The sequence below is a fragment of the Cyanistes caeruleus genome, chromosome 15 (assembly GCF_971803275.1).
Source record: "Cyanistes caeruleus chromosome 15, bCyaCae1.hap1.1, whole genome shotgun sequence".
Lineage (NCBI taxonomy): Eukaryota > Metazoa > Chordata > Aves > Passeriformes > Paridae > Cyanistes > Cyanistes caeruleus.
Window position 1 is genome coordinate 10,207,447 of NC_141715.1, and position 23,567 is coordinate 10,231,013.

Genomic DNA, 23,567 nt, shown 5'->3' on the forward strand with positions numbered 1-23,567 from the left:
TATTGCTGGCTTTCAAACAACACTTCTTGATGTATTTGGTTTGGGTTTTCCCTTGTCTGTGGCTATGTGCATAAAGCCAAGGGTGATAGCTCTTAACTTCTTGTCCATCTTGTGCTTTCACTGCCTCTGTATGGAGGCTGTAATCCATCACTGACACAGCATCTGATGCTGCTGTGTGTACAGATAGAAGGGTCCCAGCAGATCCCTTGCACCGTGTTTATTCTGCTGTTTGTGTTTTGGCAGCACTTGGGGCTTTAAACCCATGCCAAGAGCTCTCTGAAAGCACAGCAAGAGCCTTTCCTCAGAGCCTTTAAATGCACTGGTCAGACATGGACAGGGAGAAGTCTGTAGATCAGTACAGACTGCTCCCAACGCCCCAAAAGTCCCTGCTGACCAACACCCAAATCCTCCTTCGTAGCCCATCACAATGAAACCACACTGATCAGAGCCTTCCTGCCATTGCTGGTGGCCCAAAGGTTCAGCCCATGGAAAGAAACCTGTCATCCAGCCACCCTTACAGCAAAAGCACAAGGAAATAAGTAAAATGAATACCATCTAGTCAATTCTTGCTAAAAGCAGAGTGTTAGTTTTACTGCTCTGTACAGACTGAGTGTGGAGGTTCCTGGAGTGTCCCACTGTGCTGCCATGGAGCAGCTCACACAGCACCAGGGCTCTGGGATGGAGATTGGACCCCAGGAAGTACAAATCACACAATTGGAGATACCAGTCATACACAGTAGCTTTGCCTTTAATTACCTTTGATTTGCTGAAGTGATGAAGCAGAAATTCAAGCCTGGATTTATGGAGAGCACCTCTGTTTTCAGGAGTGTTGCTCAGCCATTACTATGTGGGAGTGTGTCTTTTCACAAATAAGACTTTTTACTTTTTTTGTTGCTTGTTTTGTTTTCCATGTTGGAAAACAGTATTATGCAGTATCCCTTATGGGTCTGATTGAGAATTCCCAGCACACACCTTGCACCTGCCCAGTTCACCTCTCTTGTCTTATTTTCTTCTCTTTCTTACCCTTTGTAAAAACGTCACTGTCTTCCTAGGCTCTTTCAATACAGTATTTCTCAATCACTGAAGCAATTCATTACACTGTTTGTTTTGGGGTGGGAACTTAAATAACTAAGACATTCTTAAGCTAATTTGTTGTTATTGTTAAAAGACCTGTATAATAAAGGATGTTTTCTTCTCCTGCTCTCATCCTCCCTTGTCTGCACCTTAGGATGCAGCACCACTAATTTAGCTCAATAGCTTTTAAAAAGCAGAACAATACAGTTTGAAGACAAAATATAATTTATAGTGCACAACAGTTACAGAGGGTTGAGTGTGTGTATAAGATCACATCTCTGTGTGGAGCAATAGATTTATAGCAGAGTGGGCTGTGTTTTGAGTAAAGTAATCATTAGAAACAGTTCTCAGTATAGGACTCATGCATAATTCTCTCAGGATTTCTGTGATATTTACACTCACCTAATAGTTGAGACAAGTGATGTAGGAGTTTGTGAATTGTTTGCCTTGACTCCGTGTTGTTCCTTCATCTGCATTGATGTTCATGAGATTGTTTCCTCACTCTGGTTTGACAATAGTTTTTAATTTTTTAACACAAAAATAACAGCTAATACTCAGGTGGGAGCAAATGTAATCAGAATAGCCTTGTTTGCTTTTGTGCTTTCCCAGCCCAGGCATTGCTGTTAGTTCCATCTCCTTTATGCTAAATAGTCTTTGGAAATGCTGAGTGATCTTTGGGAGAGATGTCCTGGTGGAATGAGAGCAATCATCCACAAAATCATCTACAAATCCCTGGCTTAGGAATGTGTTTGGGCTCTTTGTGGCCACTGCAGTATCACCTTGTAGTACCAGGGAGGGTGTGAGCAGCTCAGGGGATGGGCACTGAATTTTGGAAAAGCCACCCATGCTGACTAGAAGCTAAAGGTTCTTGCAAACATGGCCATGGTCATTTTGTTGGCAATCACAGAAGGATAAAATTCCCAGAAAAGAGAGAAAACCCAGTCATTCAGAATGTGAGCTGCCTTAGTGAGAGCCATTGTATCCCATAGCTCCTCAGAGAGGACAGGTATAACATGACATGAGCACAACAGCAGAGCAGGCCTGGGAAGGTGACATGGAATGTGAGACACAGATTGATGTACCAGATATGTGAATAACAAAACTCAGTGGATGGCAGTTGAAGCTACACAAATTAAAAATACAATATGTTTGCCCACTGAGACTAAGTAATCATTTGAAAAATTGCTCTTAGATGTGTAAGTTAGTGCTGGAAGCCTTCCTGGGTGGTGTGCTATAGAGCAAACAAATTATGGAGCTGCTGCAGGGAAAATCTTGTTGAACTCGGTGTAGGAGGTCAAAGTGTGCACATAATCCCTCTTGGCTTTAAAAATCTATAAATCTGTGGCACACTGCCTAGGTGGTGATAGGCACTTGATAAATTACGTTTATTGTGTGTTTTCCCACCTGCAGGCTTCCTCCTGCCCCCCTCCCTGGGGCTGCTCCTGCTCCCTTCTAGGCAGGACACAAATCTAGAACTTGCCTTTGGACTTGGCAAACCAAGTTGTAATTCTTGGGCTTCCCAAGAAAGGCTTAAAATTCATCCATCTCCTTCTGTGTATTTGGGCTGAGGCATATGATTCATTTAGCTTTATGGAGTTTGGAAGGTAATTGTTTAAGGTAGGAATAGAGTTTTTGTTTATAGAACTGGGAATTAATATTCTCATGCGGTAAGTTTTTAATATATTTTTAAACCTCAAAAAGTAATAGATGGGTTCTTTTTCTTGTAATAAAATGAAATATTGAAACAAATATACAGTGAGGCAAGCTTTAACTCTTCCAGGTTGTAAATGTCTATTGTTTAATAGTATCTAGTTCATGGCATATATTCCATTCCATTTCTGTGATAAATTTGGTGAGCTCCCAGTTGCTGCTAAATTATATATGGATACCTGATAAAACTACATCTTACTAGCTGAAACTGATCCCTAAGATAAGCAAGTTAGTTTGGATTTTTATTGTTAATTGAATTTTTTCAGCAGAGGCAACGGAAGGATGTTCATGAATTTGCATGATGTTAAACATCTGCTCCTCTTAGCAGGAACTTAACTAGAGTTTCACTTAACCTGTAGATTCAAATTGGGAATAAAGCAGGTACTCAGCCTTTGAGGGGCTTGGCTGTCTGTAAAGGAGGCAGGCAGTAATGCTGTGAGGGAACAGGATGTAATTAACAGCATTGCCTAAATGTCACATCTGTGGTGTGTGGCTTCCTCTGTGCGCAGCGATGGTTTTCAGTGATGTTTGGAGCAGCAGAACACTCCCTGTGTTATTATCAGGTGTTACAGGAACACTGCAGTGGGGTTTTGTGCAGTGTAATTGCTGCAGAACACAGCCTGGTATTTTATAGCAAGCTTTCTCTGAATGATCAGAAGTTAAATGGTTGTTATTACAGATTTTTATATATTAAGATTTGGGTTGATTTCTCTTCATCCTAAATTGGTTTTTTCAGACCTTGTATAGAATCATGGAATCATTAAGGTTGGAAAAGACCTCCAAGATCATAAAGTCCAGCCTTCAGCCAATTATCCCCATTACTACTGTGCCATTGCAAAGTGTTGCATCTGCTCATTTTCTGAACTCTCAGAGATGATGATTCTGTCTCTTCCCTGAGCAGCCTATTCGAAGGTTTAACCACTCTTTCAATGGAGAACTTTTACCTAGTATCCAGTCTGTAGTATTTACAGCCTATAAAAATCAGAGTTGGGAAGATTCAAAACTCACAGATATCTATAAATTGGAAGAAATTATCAGTTCCAAAAAGGTTTCTTTATATTCTCATCCTGCAGCTGCACTTGGTCAGAGAAGTCTGTTCATGTAAATTGTTGAGAGAAACAGTTATTTTCTTCTTTCCAAACACACAGGAAAACTGGGAGGAAAGTCCAGCCAAACTCTCCATGCATGTGCAGAAACAAGCTATTAAAGGAAGAGGAAGATAGATAGAAAGAGACAGATAAAAAATTTGCATGGCAGAATGGGGATTTGCAAGGAGACCCCTGAAGAACTGAAGTCATCTTTAATTTTCCTGTCCCCATGTAAACTTATTCTGTTGACTCAAGCAGGTCATAAGGCAGCAGATTGGGTAAAGAGTTCACATAATGTCTCACTGAGGTTCAGCTGTCTGATATTTTGGGACTAACCACATTTCCACTGTTCAGCCAACACCTTTCATTTTGTATGTAGGAAAACAGGCTGGTGCTAATGAGGAATTTTGCCATAAATGGCACAAGAATTAAGGAGCCACACTCAGAGATAAATTTATAACATTTTAGTTTAGTAATTTTCTGAACCTTCTAACAATGCCAGATAAAACCTGAGTGAAACACAATGAAAGGGCTGCTTTGGAAACAGAACTTTTCTCCAACCCCTTTAATTTTGTCTAGAAATGTTATTTTCAGTAACAGTATCTTTTGTACCCTATAGATATGGATGAGAAAACAAATCTTAGTGCTCTCATCTCCTGTGCTGAATTTATTCCTGGAGCTTGAAAACTGCCATAAGAACAGCTGAAAATAGTCAACGTGGTCTGAGAGGAACTGTCAAATAAAATGACACCTCTGATGCCTCCTGCCTTAGAAATGACACTTTTCAGCCTGTATCAAACTGTTCTTCATTACCACATATGGTGATGCTGAAGGGTTGCCTGGAAAACTGGTGCCACTGGAGTTCCCCCTTGAGTGGTGGGTTATTTGGACTGGGTTGTTAGCATGCTCCCCCATGGGGACAGTGACCATCCTGCCATAGTGGGTGGATTGCAGGCAGGTGATGGCAGGAACCAGGTGCCAAACGGGGCTGGCAGCTCTGTGTGGGTTGCTGGGTTGTTATGTCCTATCTCACCTGCAGTGACAGCACACTGAGTCTAATCCTATGCTGGGAGTGGCAGCACAGTTGCAGATTTTCAAGGGCTTGGAGCCCAGATCTGAGAGCATATGGACTGAGTACCACGCTCCAGCTGTGTGGAGATGCCACTCAGGGGAAACTTCTGGAGAGTTTTTTGAAGGGTCACAAGACATTTGAATTTCTTTGTATGTTTTCTTGTGTGTTTCTTGATAATCACACACTCTTATACTTAGCCTGGATGCTAATGGCTGCACAGCTTCTCTCAAGGATTTTAGGAAGAGCTGCAGGTGCCACCTGCCATTCTTGCAGTCCATGTGCTTTTGCTGAAAAATAGCTCAGGAACCAGTGGGACTCAAATCCTCTTAAGACTTCTGTGTGTGTTCAGGCTCACATCTGCTGTCAGGTGATCTGCACACCAAGGTCTCAAAGACTGGTACTCTGTAGGTGATATCAGACAATTTCTGATATTTAAAGAAGAACTGACATTTCAAGTAATCATTGTATTGTAAGGCACCTCGCATGGTAATATTTCATTAGGAGATTAGTTTCCCCATGAAAGCAAACTCTTCACTTCCTCAGTTTATTTTTATTTTGTACCCTGCATTCCTGTGAAGGACACTTTAATCTCCAGTCTTGCTGTTCCTCTGTTACCTGCTTTTACTCAGGACTATGTTGAAGATTGCTGTGGGATACGAGTCTAAAAACCTGCAGAAACCAGGAGTAAAATTTTTAAAGAGGACAGTTATTGAGGGAACTGGATTAATGATCTGTCATCACAATTAAGCCAAATTCACCACTGACCTTTCACAGGGAGGATGCTCTTGATAAATGTAGATCATTACCGAGTTCTGACATAAAAACATAATGGCATTCTGTGTCTCTTGGCAGGCTGATCAATATTTTATCTGCCAAAGCATGCAGAAGTGCTAAACGGGATGAATTGAGTCACTGCTGCAAAACAGAGCAAGAAGCAGCATTGCTTGGAGTAAGCAGAGCATGGAAATTCGACAGTTATTTGCCACATTTTAGCAATCAGACCTTCATATGCTGGATTTTTCTTTTTCCTCTGTCTTACTGGTTTTTTTTCCCTATGTTTTTGTTTGGTTTTGTTTGTTCTTTTTTCAAACAGTTCCAGGCTTCACAGGGTTTGAAATTGCTCTAAACTGGTAAGGGCTTGTTTTTTTAGAGATCTTCCCCAGTATGAAGAGGGAAATAATGGACTAGAATGGAAGAATAAGTTTAGGGCACAACAAAATAGCAGTTTTAGCTCATCCAGAATTTGTGTAGGTGTCTCTCTGTGTGTTGGTTCCCCAGCTGTGTGGTTGGGATAGTGCCTGAGTACACACAGGGTCAGCTGGCAGTACCACACAGGCACCTGGAATACATATGTGGTGGCATTTATGATGCTTAGAAACAGGGAAGGGAAGAAATGGTTCAAAACTCATCTCTGAAGAGCAGTGGAGGGTCAGCTAAAATCATAGAATCAGAAAATCCCGAGTTAGAAGGAACCCACAAGGATCATCAAGTCCAGCCCTGCCCTGCACAGAATAACCCCAGAAATCCCACCATATGCCTGAGAGTATTGTCCAAATGCTCCTTGAGTTCTGTCAGGCTTGGTGCTGTGACCATTCCCTGGGGAGCCTGTTCCTGTGTGAGACCACCTTCTGGGGGAAGAACCTTTTCCTAACATGCAACCTAAACCTCCCAATACAGGTTGCAATTGTGAGCAGAATCCAAGTCCCTTGGAAGCCCAAGCTCTAACAAGGAAACCAAGCTGAGAGACATCCATGAGCAAGACCTACCAAGCAGAGCAGCCTAAGATGAGATAAACTGCTAATGATGAGCTTAGGAAAGGAAACTGCTGGGGGCAGAGGGAGAGGAGAGTGGGGATAAGTGAGAGGGCAAAACAGGCAGCTTTTCTGACATTCTTGTTGCTTAGCAGTCATGTTTGTAATACCTGGAAGAACTGAACAAGAGGTGGCAAAAGCCTAGAGAGACAGTATTTAGTAGATAAAGTTGTTAGATCCTTGGCAGAGTGTAAGAAGATTACAGATGTCAGGACAGCAGGAGAGGGTGAGAGGAAATACAGTGCTAGGCTGCAGAAGAGTCTTGCTGTCTTTGGTATTGGCTTTCCAGTTGTTTTGAGTAGCTTGAGTATGTCTCCTCTGTAACTTGGCTGAGCAGGCAGTGTCTTTTCTAGGCTGCTCCCAGCATCCATGTCTGGTCACTGAAGTGCCTTAATTTGTTTGAAATAAAAAGCATTAGGTCTGTTTTGTGCAGCAGCACATCAGCTCAGATGTCCCAAGCATAGCTAACTTCTGAGCCAACACCTTGGTCAGACCTAGTATAACGTTATAGTTTCAGGTCAGAGTACTTCAACTGACCTGGAGAAGTTTTCTCTCCTTTCTTCTACTACAGTATGTGTATAAATTATACATATATACTTACATGCATATATATTACAGTTGTAGTGCATTTTTCTATCAATCTTTTAGCTCAGTCAAAGGAGCAAATTATCAGTCTCACACCCTGGGACAGAACTTTATTGCTTTTACTTGTGTGCTGCTAAACAGCTCAGCCCTGCTGGGCTCTGTCCAACTGCTTCTGTGTCACTGCAGCCCTCGGATGTCTGGGATGTCAGGGAAAGCATGCAAAGGCGTGAGACCCATGCAGTCTGTCACATCCACACTGTGCAGAGAGGCTTGGGATCCACTTCAAACAGAGCTGGGAAGTGTGATTTTTTCCAGAAGGAAGTGAATGAAATGAAATTTTGGGCCAGATTTGAAAGAGGCCAGACCTTCTGCCTGCAGCATGTTAGCAACATGTGAAACTGGACTTATTTTTTTAAATAAGAGATGTAATTGTCTTACTGCTGGTTTTCTTTGGTGTGTTCACCATGGACTGGCCTCACCCTGCTGTGCAGTATGGGGGTCTGCTGGATCCATGACCCTGAACATAGCAACAGTGTGATGGGAAAAATGTACTATGAGCTTATAGCAGGATTTGGGAATTGCTGCCAGTGGCTGTCACCAGCTCTGTCCTTCTGTGCTCTCCTTTATTTCACTCTTACTGCCCATCACACTTGCCTGGAAGCTGCAGCATGGCTGTTACCCCCCAAGAAGGACACATTTACCCTGGGCTGGCTTGCAGCCCAGATCAGTGTGTAGTTTTTCAAGAAAAGCAGTTTTGTAGTGGCTTTGTTTTCTGAGCATGGAAGAATCCAAAAGGGTTGTAATTCAGTCAGAGGAGATCACTGTGTCCTGGCTCACACCATGCTTGAGGGAATTGGGGGGTTCAGCCTGAGAAAAGGAGGTGCAGGGGGACTTTTTCACTCTCTGTAACTACTCAACTACTCAAAAGTTGCAGCCAAGAGAGAGTCAATCTCTTATCCCAAGTAGTAAATGACAGGATGAGATGAAATGGCTTCAAGTTGTAGCAGGGCAGGCTTAGATTGAGCATTAAGAAAAAATTCTTCACTGAAAGGATTGACTCCATCCTGCCCAGGATGGTAGTGGAGTTCACCATCCCTGAAAGTGTGGGGAAAAAGTCCCATGTAAGGTGTGACACTTGGGGACATGGGTTAGTGCTGGGAAAGCCTTGCCTGGGTGACAGCAAATATCTGCCAAAAGAAGTCTCAGCTGCTGAAAACAAAACTTCTGGAGGGTGTAGAGGAAGAACTGCTGTGGCATCTCCTTGTGGGGAGCACAATGTAAGTGGGTCAGCCACCCCAGGTGTCACCATGTGCATTGCCTGTAGGTGTGCTGGTGCTCACTGATGGAAACCACTAAGCAGAAGCAGAAGTGGAAGAAAATTAAATCGCTTTCCCTATCGTCATTAGCCCTTGATACATTTCTGGGATTAACTTCTGACTGAAAATAAAATTCCAGCTCAGAGAAAAAATATTATTGCAGTAGCTAAAACAGTATTTACAACAGAATAGCTTGATTAAATGGATACAGTAATCATGTTTTCTCTTAAATAAGCTGGTGATTGAATGAAAAAAAAAAAAATTCATACTGCCTTCGCAAACCATCAAATGACATGGTTGGGAATAAAGAAGTCAAGAATAATAAACACAACTAATAGTAGCTGAATAGGCTTGTTTTTTCTGTAAAACAAGACTTATCCCCAGTGGGAAACAGTGATTTTTGGAGGTTGTGTAGAGGGAAGGAAAGATTTATCAGCTGCTTAATATCCCTGAGCAGCAAGAAACTCTCCAAACTAGATGGGACTGAGTTCAGGGTAGGAAATAAACCTTGTCTTGCAGTTCTTGTTCATGTAGCAGGAGGGCACTGACCTGACTGGTGAGCACATGTTCAGCCTCTGTGTCCTCTCTCACCTTCTCAAGTCATGATGCTTTTGAAATTGTGAGCACAAAATATGAATGGAGAAAAAAAACCACAACTTGACAGTAGATGGGTTTGCTATCAGAGAAATGCCTCCCACCTGGAATTTTAATTGGGTTTTGGTTGGATTGGAACCAAGAGGTCCAAAATGTTGCAGCTCAGCAAGAAAAGGACAGGAACATTAGTTGTCACTGTGCCAGTTTTCTGTTAATTTTCAGAGGAATAATGTTTAGAGTCTTTTAGGAACTGATCTACAAGGGTGTTGTCCCTTAAACTGAGTTGGGACCATGTTCTCTTTGATTTAAAATTAAACCTCAGATTTAATCCAAGAGGATCAGTGATGGGATTTAAAAGAAAAGTTTGTTTTAAAACCAGTATTGCAGAGAGTAAGGCTATTTACATTATAGGGAAATTACATTATAGACACAAGGACATCTGAGGGGAACAGCTGAATGTGTTGATGCTGTTGGTGGGGTATGGTTGATACCCACTGTGTGGGACAGCTGAAGCCTGAGGGTGCTCCAGGGTCTGCTCCAAGGCTCCTGTGGGCACCAGCCACTGTGCTCTGCACTAACACAAACAGATTTGCACAAAAAGACAGTTGCCATTTCTCATTCTGCTGAGTTCTGCCAGACAACAGATGAGCAGAAAAGGGTCATCATATCTTAAACCACTTTGGACATGTGGATGTATTTCCTTGAGGAGGAGAAGAGCTGTGGGAGAGCTGGATGCCACAGGCACAGCATGAGCTTTCAGGGTCAGGAGGGTTCAATCTGATTTCTTCAGCCAAGCCAGAGTCACTTCAAGGACAGTGGCTTGAGGATTTCTCCCTGATAATAACCTTTTTTCCCTGGTCAGGGCCAGGACAGTGTTCATTTCAGCCTGCAGCAGAGTGATGGGAGCAGGCACTAGTGACACCACAGCTGCAGGGGAAGCTCCTCACTGTCCTTCCTCTGGCCTTCTGCCATCCCAGGCTGCCTCTAAGGATTCCTTAAGATCAGCCTCATGTTTGACATAGGGTGACTCTCTTAGGTACCATTTACAATAGTGGAACTTTCTAAACATCATCTTCCCCAGGTTTATTTTTTACTATATGGGATAAATTTATTCATATAGAAAAGCACAGAGCCAATTTAATATTTGTGGGAGTTAAAAAACTGAGTGTGGAAGTCTGTAACTGAAGCCCTATAAAATCTGGAAGGTAACATACTGGGGAGTATCCCTGACAGCAGGATTTAGAAAATCTGCCAGCTATTACAAAAGGTAACAGCTTTTACTCATCAAGTGCAGAGCTGAGTGGAGCTGAATGTGTATGTGCCTAATTTTTCCCTTAAGGACCTCAGTCCTTTAAAAAGATCAAGGTAAGTGCACATGGTCCAGTAATGCTGTCTTACCTCTCAGGTGACACCTGTACAATGGCATACTACAGCCAGCTCAAGAGCATCCTGCTGGACCTGCAGGCTCGCCGGCAGAGCCCACCCAGCAGCCTGGCCAAGGACAGAGTGGCCCAGAAGCGCTTCCTCATTGAAGAGCTGTTTAAGCACTTGGATCTGAACAGTGATGGGCATCTCAGCAGCTCTGAATTGGCTCAGGTGGGTTTATTGTTCACTGAAAATGGAATTATGAAGTGGATTTTCATTCGAAGTGTGAATTGAATATAAGGCAGCAGCACTCGTGTGGGAATGGTCATTTGTACCTGTCCAGTCAGCAGCAGGTAAAGGAGGAAAATCTAACACAGTCAATGAGATTCTCTCTGCATCTCCTAGGAGTCAGTGTTGTCTCAAGCATTTGAAGCTCATCTCCAGACAAAAATCATGTCAGTTTTCCAGCCCCACCCATACTCCTCAAAGTAGATAATAATTCTTGCTCTACTAACTGACATCTTCTGAAATATTTCCAGTTAGGTGGCTTGGGGACAATTAAATTAGATTTTTTTTTTTAGGTTCATTTAAGTTAGGCAGAAATCTCTCAATTCTCTCTGCCTTCTGGATTGTGCATTAATATAGAATAATGTGACAGCAGAGTTAGAATGTTTTTCAACAGGTTTATTATCCCAAAATTCCTGGGCAGATGCTGAAATGTTGATTAGCAGAAATTAATAAAAAAAGGTAAGAGCTTGAAAAAAACGTTATTTCTAATTTCAGGCATGCTGTGCTGTTGGAATTCATCTCATAGGTAAAGTGAACCAAAGAGCCATCCTGGACACTCCATCTGGGTACTCTGTGTCCTCAACTTGCTCTTTGCACATGCAGACCTGGGAAAACAGTCCTGTAAAATGTCTTTTTCATTCCATTATGTCATCCATGAGAAGAATTAGAAGCAAATGCCTTTTAAGAGCCCTTTGGAAGCCAGTCCTACCTAGGACCTATTTCAGTTTCCAAAGCTGTTCCTTCATAGAATTATGGAATGGTTTGGGTGGGAAGGGACCTTAAAGCTTATCTCATTCCAACCCCTGCCATGGGCAGGGACACCTGCCACTAGACCAGGCTGTTCAGAGTAAGTTCACCCTTGAGTGTCTCATCTGCACTTTTACTTCCCAGGGAACACAGAGTGTGTTGCAAGCAGAATCCTTCTCGCTGAACTCACTCCTCTCCTGCACAGTGTGTGCTACATTTTAGTCCTCAGGCTGTTGACAGGATCCTTGATCCTTTCCACAAGATGCTAAGTGTCAGCATAAATTCCCTTAGATCTCAGTGCTGTGAATATATGCAATGTTTGCTCTAAAGACAATGATTTTTTCATAAAGACATGGTAGCTGTAAGAAAATACTTTTATCTGAATTCAAAGCCATCTTTTACATAGTGGCATCTAAGTGTCTGTTCTACTCTCCAATTATTTTGCTTTTTTTACATGAAACTTTTTTACTGGGATTTAAAAACTCACAGAAATAAAGGTTTGGCAGCCTGCAAGCATTTGTTATTGCAAAGAAGCACAGTGTTTAAAGGTCTACCTCAAAGTTCCTCTGGGCTTTGTTTGCAGATGTGCCTGGAGCCCAGGTCTCTCTCACAAATGCAAGCACAGACATTGGCTACTCTTATTTTAATTCTTCTCACTGTTATCAAAATCAGTAAATGTGCCTGAACATCTGGACCCCACTGCAGTTTGATGGACCAGAATTAGTTCAGCCTCAGTCAGGAGCCCTCTCACCCAACCACTCTCCACACAGTCTGGCCACCAGCAGGACTGAGTTGTCAGTGGGATCACCTCTCAAAAGACAAAATAATGCCTATTAATGCACTATTTGGATAAGCCATGAATGCTTTTAATCCTGATCTGAGTCGCTCTGGTCTTGGGCCCCTTGGTGGCAGCATGGCTGAGTCCCAGCCAGGCTGGGGACACATCTTTGGGGCAGCTCTGGGCTCTCACAGCAGCAGGATTCAAAGTTTATTTCTAGCATGCCAATTCTTTATTTTTCTCTTTAACAGGATGATTTTTATGTGCTCTTACAAGAGCGGTTTATCCACCCAGGTTTCAAAGGAAATTTTTTTATGCAACATGCTTGTGCAATTTTTCATTACCCAGTTTATAGTCTTAGCAGAACTATTCTTACCTCTTTCTTAGGTAGATTTGTAATTGATTTGCATTAGCTCTCAATTTTGAAGCTCTCTGCAACTTGAAATTTCCCCCAAAGATGGGAATTTCAGTGCCCATGGGCAGAAGAAGCTGAGCTAAATGTGGTGCAGTGAGATCTTGTTCCCTCTGACTGCTGGATAAGCTGGTGCTGTGTCTTTGCTTTGTTTTATTTAAAAGAAAAATAGTCCCTTGAGCAGTATAACCTTGTCTGCAAGCAAAAACTCAAGGCAGATAACTTGCACTGCTGCAGTAAAAAGTAATCTTTAAGACCTGGAGGTGGATCTTTAGGCAGCTCATTGCAGAGGGATTCACCCCAAAGGAGAGTCTCTCCAGGGGGATTGGTCCTTCATGGATGCAGCACCCATTTGTTCTCCACAAAGAACTGCTTTGAGCAAAACAGTGGCAGCAGATGGCCCATCCCCTTCTGGTTAGAGCTGGTTTTCCTCCTGTCTGCTGATAGACCCTATCCAGTATTTTCCCTCTGGATCCAACAGTGAAATTCCCATGCAGTTTTACAGCCACGGATATATAAGGCTATTTACAATGGTGGTAATTGGAATGTTATTTCCATTTAAATCTTTAATGTATTTCAAAGTCAGATTCCTAAGTCTACTAAGTGTGTCACAGCTGAAGTGTTTTCCACTGGGTTTTTTTTCCTGACATTAAATCAGGACTAGTAAAAACTTGTCAGTCTTAAGAAAAGTTAGTCAATTTTCTATAAAAATGGTAGACAGAGGGAAATTTCCATCTTTAGAGGATTGATCTTGGAAGTTATGGTTGATCTCATTTTTAATGAATATTTTTTACTTGCTAGGTGAAGGGTCATTTTTTTAGCATTATTACTTTAAATTGCTTCAATATAATGAGTCAAGAATAGAATGGCAAATAAAAGGGTCCCTGGCCTACAGGAAAAAGCTTTCCTGTCTGGAAGATGCAACAATTCAGCAGTTTTCTTCATGTTCTACAATAAATTCAGAAAACCCAAATGAAATGTTAAAAAAGCAAAAGAAGCAAACTTGTCAAGGCTTGGAAAAGCTTATCAGTGTTGAGTACACCATCCACTGTTGCCTGTTCTAGTCCTAATATCAGGGAATAAAATTTTGTCCTTACTTACAGAGGAGAAATAAGAAGCAGACTTTCCTTTTTCCCTGTTGAATATTTATTTTTCATTCCATTTTCAAAATGAAAATGCATTTCTGTGCAGCTGGTAAAGGAAGGAGCTCTTCAGTTCATGGTCCATATAGTGCTGCAGGAATATTAATATCTTGATAGAAAGCAAATATGTAATGATAGATATGATAATCTATCTGTCTATTTATCTATGTCCCCAAAGGTCATTCTGTGGAAAATCTGCCAGCTGAGCCAGGCCAGCAGTGTGTAGCATTGCACTGAATCCAGGTTACCTGTTCTCTTTGCTACAGCTAATGAAGAAGGAGGAGCTGGAAGATGATTTACTGGGTTGTACACTGGAAGACCTTCTCCAGTTTGATGATTACAACAACGACGGCCGCCTGACCCTGCAGGAGCTCTACACAGCCTTCCGTGAGTCCCTGGTTTGCTCTGTCCTGGGTGTTTGGAGCATGTGAATATCTGTGAGGGCACTGTTGTCTTCCTAGATGTGGTCAGCAAAGATCCCTCTTTTGCCTTTAATTCCATGGAAACACTCTGGAAGGTTTGTTTCCAAAGGTGTCTGCTTCACAGCATAAGCATGAAGCTGGACATTGGTACAGGTGTGTCAAGTTTATTGTTTTCTTCTGTGTTTTGTTGTGCTTCTTGTTGATGGCAAGGGAGAGATGGTGGCCTGGCCAAGGTCTGTGGACCTCAGTATGAGGTTTGATTAACCCTAAAGAAACAAGATGGTAACCTGTCCAAAGGTCCTGTGGCAATACAAGTTAGTTTGCTGTGGGGAAGGTGGTTGCTGAATATTTTGCCTGGGAATTATGTTTTCTACATTTTGTTTCCATGTTAATGACTGTATTAATGTGCAATTGTGGTATAAATCTCAGCATCCTGTACAAGGATCTGGGGATCACAGAGCTACTTAAACAGCAGGATATAATAAATACTTGTGTTATCCCATTTATCTTCATGAATTTATGTTCTTGCTTTAATTTAAACATTTGTTGAAGTCCTTCCCTGGAAAAGGCCCACACTGTCTCCTTCATCTGGGTGGTAGAAAGTTGTATTGTTGCCTGCTCCTTTGGAATACTAAGGAAGGGAAATGGGCAAGGTTATTGAATAATCAGGATAGTGATCTACAGAGACCTTGAGTGTGGTTAAGACACTGTGGCTAAAACTGAAGAAGGATTCAACCATTGACTCTGTTGAGTGCAGAGAAAGGGCCAATAATAAGGTGGTTACCTCTTAAGCAGGATTATTTCCTAAAGAGAGTGATGTCTGTTTTCTTGATTTACAGCTTTTCATTAAAAAAAAAACCCAATTTAGATAATAATCACAGAACGGTTTGGGTTGCAAGGGACTTTAAAAATTTTCAAGTTGATCCCCCTGCCATGGGCAAGGACACCTGGCACTAGACCAGGTCATTCCAAGCCCCATCCAACCTGGCTTTGAACATTTCCAGGCATGGGGCAGTCACAGCTTCTCTGGGCAAACTCTGCCAGGGCCCCACCACCCTCAAAGGGAAGAATTTCTTCATAAAATACCCAATCTAGAGCCCTGCTCTCTGTCAGTTTGAAGCCCTTCCCCCTTGTCCTATCATACCATGCCCTTATCAAATGTCTCTCTTCAGCTCTCCTGTAGTCTGCCTTTAAAGACTGGAAGGTTGTTTAAAGTGCTTTAAGATTAGCCCCAGTTGTCACCATGGATGTGTTTGAACGACACGTGCATTTAATTCAACACAGCAGATACACAGTAAAACATAAAATCTCATACATTAAGAAGGCATAAAGTATATTAACCCAGCTATAAAGGCTTGACACGCAGTTATTTGGGAGTATATTTGGATCTATGGGTTCTCAAAGTCACATCAACTTAAACCTAAATTCCAGGAATTATTTCTATGGGTTTTGGTTCAGTGAATTCTAAGTAGGCAATGAAAATAAGACAAGTACAAAATATTAACCAATTAATAGTGATAGTATTGATAAACTGCAAAACTGTTGTAACAGAACACAAGTAATAACAATGACTGTTTGTCAAAGGAATTTTGTATCTGAACAGAATTGCTCACCATCTGAAGCTGAAAACCAGATGACTGCTCCATTTTAGTTTTTCCAGAATCCCAACTTTTATCAAGAGTGGGTAATGGCTCACCAGCTTTTAATTTAAAACCAAAGTTATTGATTGCAACTTTTGAAATTTTGGGAACCTAGAAGCAAATTTAGTGCCTTGTTAAAGTATATTTTTTCCCTTTACTTTATTAAATGATGTAGGAAAAAAAAAATCAAAAATACTTTAAACACTTAAGGGCACACTTTGGTTTATGAAAAATTTGTTTATAAGATTTCTGCTTTGTTATGAGTCAGAATTTGGCTTGCAGCAGTTATTTAAAGGTACCACATCCCTCACATTTCCCCTATTTTTTGCCTCTTAGAGAAATCTTTTCGTTGCTTGAAGTTCACCCAAGCCATAAATTGTGGCTGCCACAGGCTGGCAACAAGATAAGGGCAGGGCTGCTCAGCAAGCTGAGGAACATAATTACCAGAATTCAGTGACATCAGAAAGTCCCAATCTAATTTATCCTCTCAAAAACTCTGTCACATCTCTTTTGGTGCTCTGTGCTCTGGAGGAGTGTCACAGTCTTGGAAAGGTTTGAAAATGACCTTGATAATGTGAGGAACTTCCCAATTTGACATTTGTGTGCTGTGTTAGAAGTTACATTTCATTTTAGAGAGTCTTGTGGCCTTGTAACTCACAGAGCTGCAAAATGGCCTTTCTCTCACCCCAGGTGTGTCTCTTGCTTTCCCTTGACCCATCCTCTCTCTCTAAGATCCTCAGGGACCCAAAGCTTATTTTTCTTCTCCATCATGTTGATCATCTGTAGATAAATGAAAAGTGCATGGATGAGAGAAATCCAGAGTTGTACATTTTCTGAAATGTGGTTTTACCAGTACAAGCACTACATCTAATAGGTGCTGGTTTTAATCATAACTTTTAGCTATGCTAATAATTTTCCTACAACTTTGGATTATGGTGAGAAATAGTGGCCTTCCTTCTAAACCTGCCATCTTTCTTCTGATTTTCTAAAAGTTCTTTTGTTCCTTAATCCCAAGAATAGAACTGTTTAGAGTTTTCTTGCATCTATAAGGATGAGCAGAAATATCTGTTAACATAGGATTAAAGTGTCAACTCTTCAAATTGCATTAATCATACACAAGTAGTGCATGGGACAGATGAAACACTCTCCTGGCAGCTCTGGTAAGAACCACTTGTAGGTGTCTTCTAATTCCTCATTAAGAAGTTTTTATTAGATAAGGAGTCTCAGGACCATAATTTTTTTAAAAAATTAATTTTTGATATGATGATCTTGAGATATTTCACATGCCAAAAATAAAGTACTAGAAAGATTATCTGTCTGTTGTCTTTTCTTTAAGTTGTCACAAAGATTCAATGCATGAGTAATAAATTAAAGGCTTAGTTGTCATAAGAGCTAAAGCAGTGCATGCATCTAATTAATCAGCACAGAAATAGTCTGGTGAGTTGGCAAGCACATCACCCAGCTGAGTCATTTAACTTTTAAGAATGTTCAAGTGGGTGGTTTTTGGATATACCTTCTGGCACTTTATCTGACTGGAGGTCATTAGAATTAGGTATGACACTTTGGACATTCTTGTTGTCTTCCCTAATGGGCAAGTGACAGATTGGCAGATGTGAAAGCCCAGCTTAAAAAAAAAAAAAAAAAAAGTCTGTGTAATCTTCTAGATCTGTATCATCATCATCATCATCATCATCATCATCAATACAGACAGGTCAATTTGTAATACAGATAATTGAGGGTGAGGGAAAAGATGCATTCCATAAAAATGCCTTTATCCTGTCAACATTGTTTATCTTATAAGTAGTTATTAAGCCAACAATAAAATCCCCTTAAATTCTAAATCATGGCCCATTGAAGTGCTTTCCTGATGTCATAGCTGGACCAAACACTCTCCCAGCACCACCAGCAGGGAGTGGGAGACTAGAGTGAATTTGAATGAACTGGATGAAAAAATTAATTGAGAGCCTGGTCTGGGCATGAATGTCAGGTAAATCATTGCCAATGCAGAAAAGCAGTGTTGGACTGGCTCCAGATTTACTGTAGTGATCCTAAAATCTCCAGGAGTTGTATTCCCCACAGCCATGTGGTGTGGAGAAGGGAACAATCCATTCCTGATTCCTCCACCATTCTCCAGAGGCTCATTAGAAGCGTGGAGTATAAGACAGATTTATTTTTGAGTTGTGCATGTTCCTGATTCACTAGAAACTACTTTAGGGCAGAGCTTTTAATAGTCCCAAAATTGTGGGCATTGGTGCTAACTCAGAAAAAGCAAAGCTCTACATTGAGAAACAGGGAGTGAAACACAGAAAGGGATTTGTGGGGTCAAGTGGGAGAGGAAAATGTTGAGTGAGGAAGATGCTTTCAGCAGAGTATCTGTTCTTGGTAGATATATCAGCATACCTAACTCTGTGGTCTCATAATAAACAATAAATAAATTGTGTGTATGTATGACTCCACATAAGTGTGACAAGCCAGCTGTTCCAGCTGCAATTGCACCTGTAAAATCCACGTTCAGATGAAGTGTTTATTCACAAATTCATGAAGCTGTTCTTGATGGCACAGCACCTACAGTCAGGTATTTGTTGCTGTTTCCTTCCAACTGGATTGTTCAAGCCCAGATAATTATATTGGACAAGTATACTGTGAGATAAAATGTTCTGTTTGCAGTGTTTTCTTAAGGAATGCTGTAGCAACAATTATCTACAGAATCAAATCATAGTCCTGAAATATTGACAGTTTGTGCCCCATGCTCTGCCTCTCCCGCTGTCGTTTCCCTGGTATGTGATTTTTTTCTTTCATGTTGCTGCAAGTATTGGTACAAACTTGGAAATTATTCATTAGCTCACCAGCATTGATTGCTTCTCCTGTGAGCGATGTGATATCCCAACTTCAAACACGGTTGAACAAGCAGGGGAGCGACAGCCTCTGCTTTTGGTTTGATGTGGTGTTAGAGGAGATACTCAGGAAAGAAATGAGGTTTCCTTTAGTTGGCCAAAGCAGCCCATTCTTGATTGCCTTGAGGAATGGTGTGCAGATGTGTAACTGAGGATGAAGGCAACTTACTGGGCATTTAGTAGTAGTAATGTTATTATTGTTGCTATTGTTATTATTATCGTTATTAGTGCATTAATAGTAAATTAATAATGCAATCTTATAGCAGAAACAAAACTAAAAATATTAAAAATCAAGGGGAAAAACAGAAATTGAAAACAATACAGCTTGATTCCTGCAGGAAGTGCCAGGTGGCTGAACAGGGATGACAGAAAAAGCCAACAAGCACCCAAATCACTGCAACAGCACTTTGTCAACAGCATTCCCATTGCTGAGCCATGATACCATGCTGGGTTTTTAGGCATTTTGAGAGTGGAGCTGGTGTGTGTTGGAGGCAGACACAGCAGCTCAGCACAGGGGAGGGTGCCCAAAGACACAAGTGGGCAGTACTGGGCTGTGAACATGTGCTGGAGGATGGAGGTGCCTTTGATCAGCTCCTGAGAACTCCCAGCTAAAGATGTTTTGACTTTAGATCATTTTCAGAAGCACCTAACTCCTTGCCTTGCACATAAATGCAGTGTAATATGCTTGGCTTGAGCACTAGAAATGATCCTGCTATACCTAGAACTTAATTTTTGTCTGGTAGGATGCCTCAGCTGGGGATATCACAGTGAGTTCATCTGTACTGTATTTTAGTGAGCAGCTATTTCTTGAATGTGGAAAATTTTCTTGCTTGGATTTTCTTTTTCTTTTTTTTTTTCTTTTCTCCCTTGCTATCAAAGAAATACATTCTGCAAAGAAAAAAGTTGATTTATTTTTCTGTCTCTCTTTTAAAGTTCTTCTCACTGTGAAAACCTTTAGCAGCTCAATTCTAAAATTTATCTCAGGGCTCCAGCAAAATGCCCTGCATCATTTGCAGTTCCACAAAACAGCTGTCACAGTCAGGTTTGTTGTGTAGCCTCAATTGTTTTGCTGCATTTTGAACAAAGCAAAAGGTATCCTCTCAGCAGAAGTAAAAAGATCTGAATTAATTTGTAGCAAGAAAGACAAGTTTAATCTAAGCACAAAGGTTCCGAAAGCTAAAATGTGGTTCCAGAGAAAAAGTTAAAAGTGCTCAGATCAAGAATAATTATGTTTATGTGGATGCATGCCTGCCAGTGGAGAGAGGGGACCTGGTTTTGCTTTGGGCTAAAAAGAGAAATGTTTCCATGTTCAGATCAGACATTAATTCATTTAATCAGGGTTGCTGCATTCTACCCACTTTATATATTTTTGCATTATGACTTCAATTAAGAGACCCTACTAAAATAAAATTTTATCAGAATTACTGGTAAACACAGGTGTGGTTAGAATGATTGTGGTTTCATGTCAAGAACAGAGGCCAGATTTTTGCATGGAAATCCAGGGAGGGTGTCTGACACTGGCACTGGTCTGGCTGTTTCCATGTCAGAACCTGCACACTGAAGTGTCAACTGCCAAACTCCAGGTTTTTTTCCAATAGGGAAGCACAGAATGGTTTGGGTTGGGAGGGATCTTAACCTCATCTTGTCCTAGCCCCCTGCCACAGGGACATCTCCCACTAGAACAGGTTGCTCTGGGCCCCATCCAGCCTTGAGCATTTCCAGGGATGAGGCATCCACAGCTTCTCTGGGAACCTGTACCAGGGCCTCACCACCCTCACAGGAAAGAATTTCTTCCTAATATCTAATTTAAACCCAGGAACTTTCATTTAAAGCTGTTCTCTCTTGTTCATATCTCTCATTTCCAAAGATACCATCTGTAAAATGTCAAGAGTCTTAATATGCAACGACTGAATAAGAGAAAGTGATTTAATTACAAGTTGTTATTGGAAATCTATTGTCTACAAATTGCAAAGAAAACTCACTAGAAAATAATGTACTGTTGATCTTAAAATGTTTTTCGGGGTGCATTGATTTGTTAATCTTGGTTTTAAATGCAAGAAATTGCCATATGGAGTAGTGCTTCAGAGGTGATGTAGTACAAACCATATCAAATGTCTACACACACTCTTGCAGGACTAGAATATTTAAATATTTATAAGTATTTATGAGTTACTCACTGGCACATAAATCAGGCAAATACCATTTCTCAAAAAATTATTTGATCTGTGCCAGCAATGTTCACTGAAGCAATTTCACATACACAAATAACAGTATTTTGGGTTACTTGCAAACACAGAATTATGTCAGTGAAGAGCAAATACAAATATTGGTGAAATCATAGTCCTAGACACATGCTGAGTCACCATCAACTGTTAAACAAATGTGTAGATGTGGTACCTGGGGACATGGTTCAGTGGTGGCCTTGGCATTGCTGGAGTAACAGGTGGACTTAATGATTTTAGGGGGCTTTTCCAACCTAAATGATTCTATGTGCACCTTCTAGTCATGTAGTTAGATGTCTAAAAAGTATAATTTTAATTTTCTATGAGCTGGGAATGAAGAAGTGCAGGACTTCCTTATGGAATTTGCAGTCTTCCTTATGGTCTTGCAAAACCAGAGGCCATTTCTGAATGAAAATTGGACCCAAAATTGAATGCAAAAAAAACTTTGTGTTGTTTTGGGTTGTTTTTATTTTTACTTTTAAGTCATATTCTGTCTTTGAGGAATTTTTGAAGCAAATGCAGTATTTTCATGAAGGAAAAATTATTTTTTGTTAAAAATGAGTAGAATTACAGTTACAGTGCCTAAGACTTTACATGAAGTCAGAGGCAGATTCTGAGCCGGATCTTGTTTTATTACATACAGGTGAGAACATTTTAGCTGCACTTTTCCCGTTCTTTCTTGTTTTCTCTCCTTGTATTTCCAAGTGGGTTATTGCTTGAGTTTTATTTTCCTTTCAAAATCTGCCTTCATCTGAGGAGAGCTGCTGTGAATGGTCTCTCTGCCTTTACAGGTGCCTCATGGATGCTTTGAATTGCTTGTCCATTTACATATTCTTTGTTTTTTCTTCCACTGGTTGAGCAGATTCATAGTTTCTAAGGCCAAAAATGTTCCCTGGTATATTAAAAAAAAAAAATGACCCAATGCAGCCTCAGTCCCACAAGAGTAAGTGCAGAGGGTGAAACTTCCTTTATTACCCTTCCCCTCCCGTATTACTTTCCCCATCATCCAGGCAGGGATCATGCTGCTATTGTGTGTTTTGTCACTTACTGACCCTTTTCCCAGGATCAGTGACCTCATCTGTTTTTCTTTTCATGGTTCTGCCCTGCTTTCCTTGTTCCTGTATGGTCACTGTTTGATAATACAGTTGTATACATGGTTATATTAAAGTGCTACACCATGCACAGAGACAGGTTACTGGCCAACCCCAAAAGCTTGGCACGACAGTCCTGCCTCCCACTGCATCACTCTCAGATGTCCAAAGTGTCAACTGGAATTTCTGTGTTCATTCCAGGTCTCAGTGGAGATGTTGAACAGATTTGGAAGGCTCTTGAAACAGCCGCGTTTGAATGGATCCCTCTGAGAAATTATTTTAGAGATCTGTCCATCAGCCAGTTCTTAGTTCATTTAGGACAGACTTTATTGTACATCACTACAGAGGTGCAGTGTAATCAAAATGCCAGAGCAGCCATCAGAAAATTATTGAGTACAGTACATATCCCCAGTGCAGTGCTGCAATTTATGGAGAACCACAGCCAAGATGTTTTTATTTCATGTTCTTCACAGGAGAAAATCTTGACAAATCCAGGATGCCCAGATAGAAACTTTAAAAAAAGAATTGCAGTAGAAAATTGTGTAAGGTGAACTCCAAGGTTGGGTCTGCTTTAATACTTCCAAAAAGAATAAAACAGGATGCTAGCCTTTAGAAAAAAAGTAAAAAGCTTCAGAGATGCTCCAGTGGCATCAGGATTTGAGGTGAAATTCAGCTGTTGCCAATATCTGTCTTTAGCACCACCATAAAAAACTCATTCTCAAGATTCTTGATGATCAAAACTTCAGAAAGAATATCAAGAGCCATCAATAGACATAAATAAGGGCAAGCTCAGCCCTGCTGTGCCTCTCAAGCACTGTTCCTGCTGTCTGCTTTTCCATCTGCAATACATAAAATTCAGCTGCAGAATTTTTGTTTCTCTTTTTGCAAACAAGTACAGACCCTACTGAACTCATGCTTTATGCCACACTTAGATTCCTGTAGCTTTCACCACAGTTCAGACACTGATATTCCAGCAGTGTTATTTGAAACATGCTGCTTAGAGAAATAATTTGTGGCCATGATTTAACAGAAGAAAAAGAGAAATACGCTAAGTATATGTATTTTTATAATTTGTCATTCTGTTCATCATACAAACCTGAATAATGTGCTAGTAAAGATCACAGGTCCTGTCCTGGACACTAAAGCACTTGGAATAGTGTCCACTGCTCTGTGGCCAGCTGGTAGCACCATATACCACAGCCCCAAAAATTGCTGGGGCAGGGGGTGATGCTGAGGGTGATGGAATGGGGAGTGGGAGTGACAATAATTACACAGCAAGACACCAGAAAGGAGTGGGGTGAAAAGAGAATGAAAAT

General features: G+C 41.0%; 1 protein-coding gene across 8 annotated transcripts in view; it reads left to right on the top strand.

Annotated features, from left to right (window-relative positions):
* FSTL4 (follistatin like 4) overlaps positions 1–23,567 on the top strand; it is a 205,823-nt gene that overhangs the window by 99,337 nt on the left and 82,919 nt on the right. For all 8 annotated transcript variants that reach the window (XM_086851541.1, XM_086851545.1, XM_086851540.1 and 5 more), the window contains 2 exons: positions 10,656–10,846; positions 14,249–14,369. In XM_086851541.1, the coding sequence (XP_086707667.1) occupies positions 10,656–10,846; positions 14,249–14,369 (312 nt within the window). The remainder of the gene's footprint in view (positions 1–10,655; positions 10,847–14,248; positions 14,370–23,567) is intronic.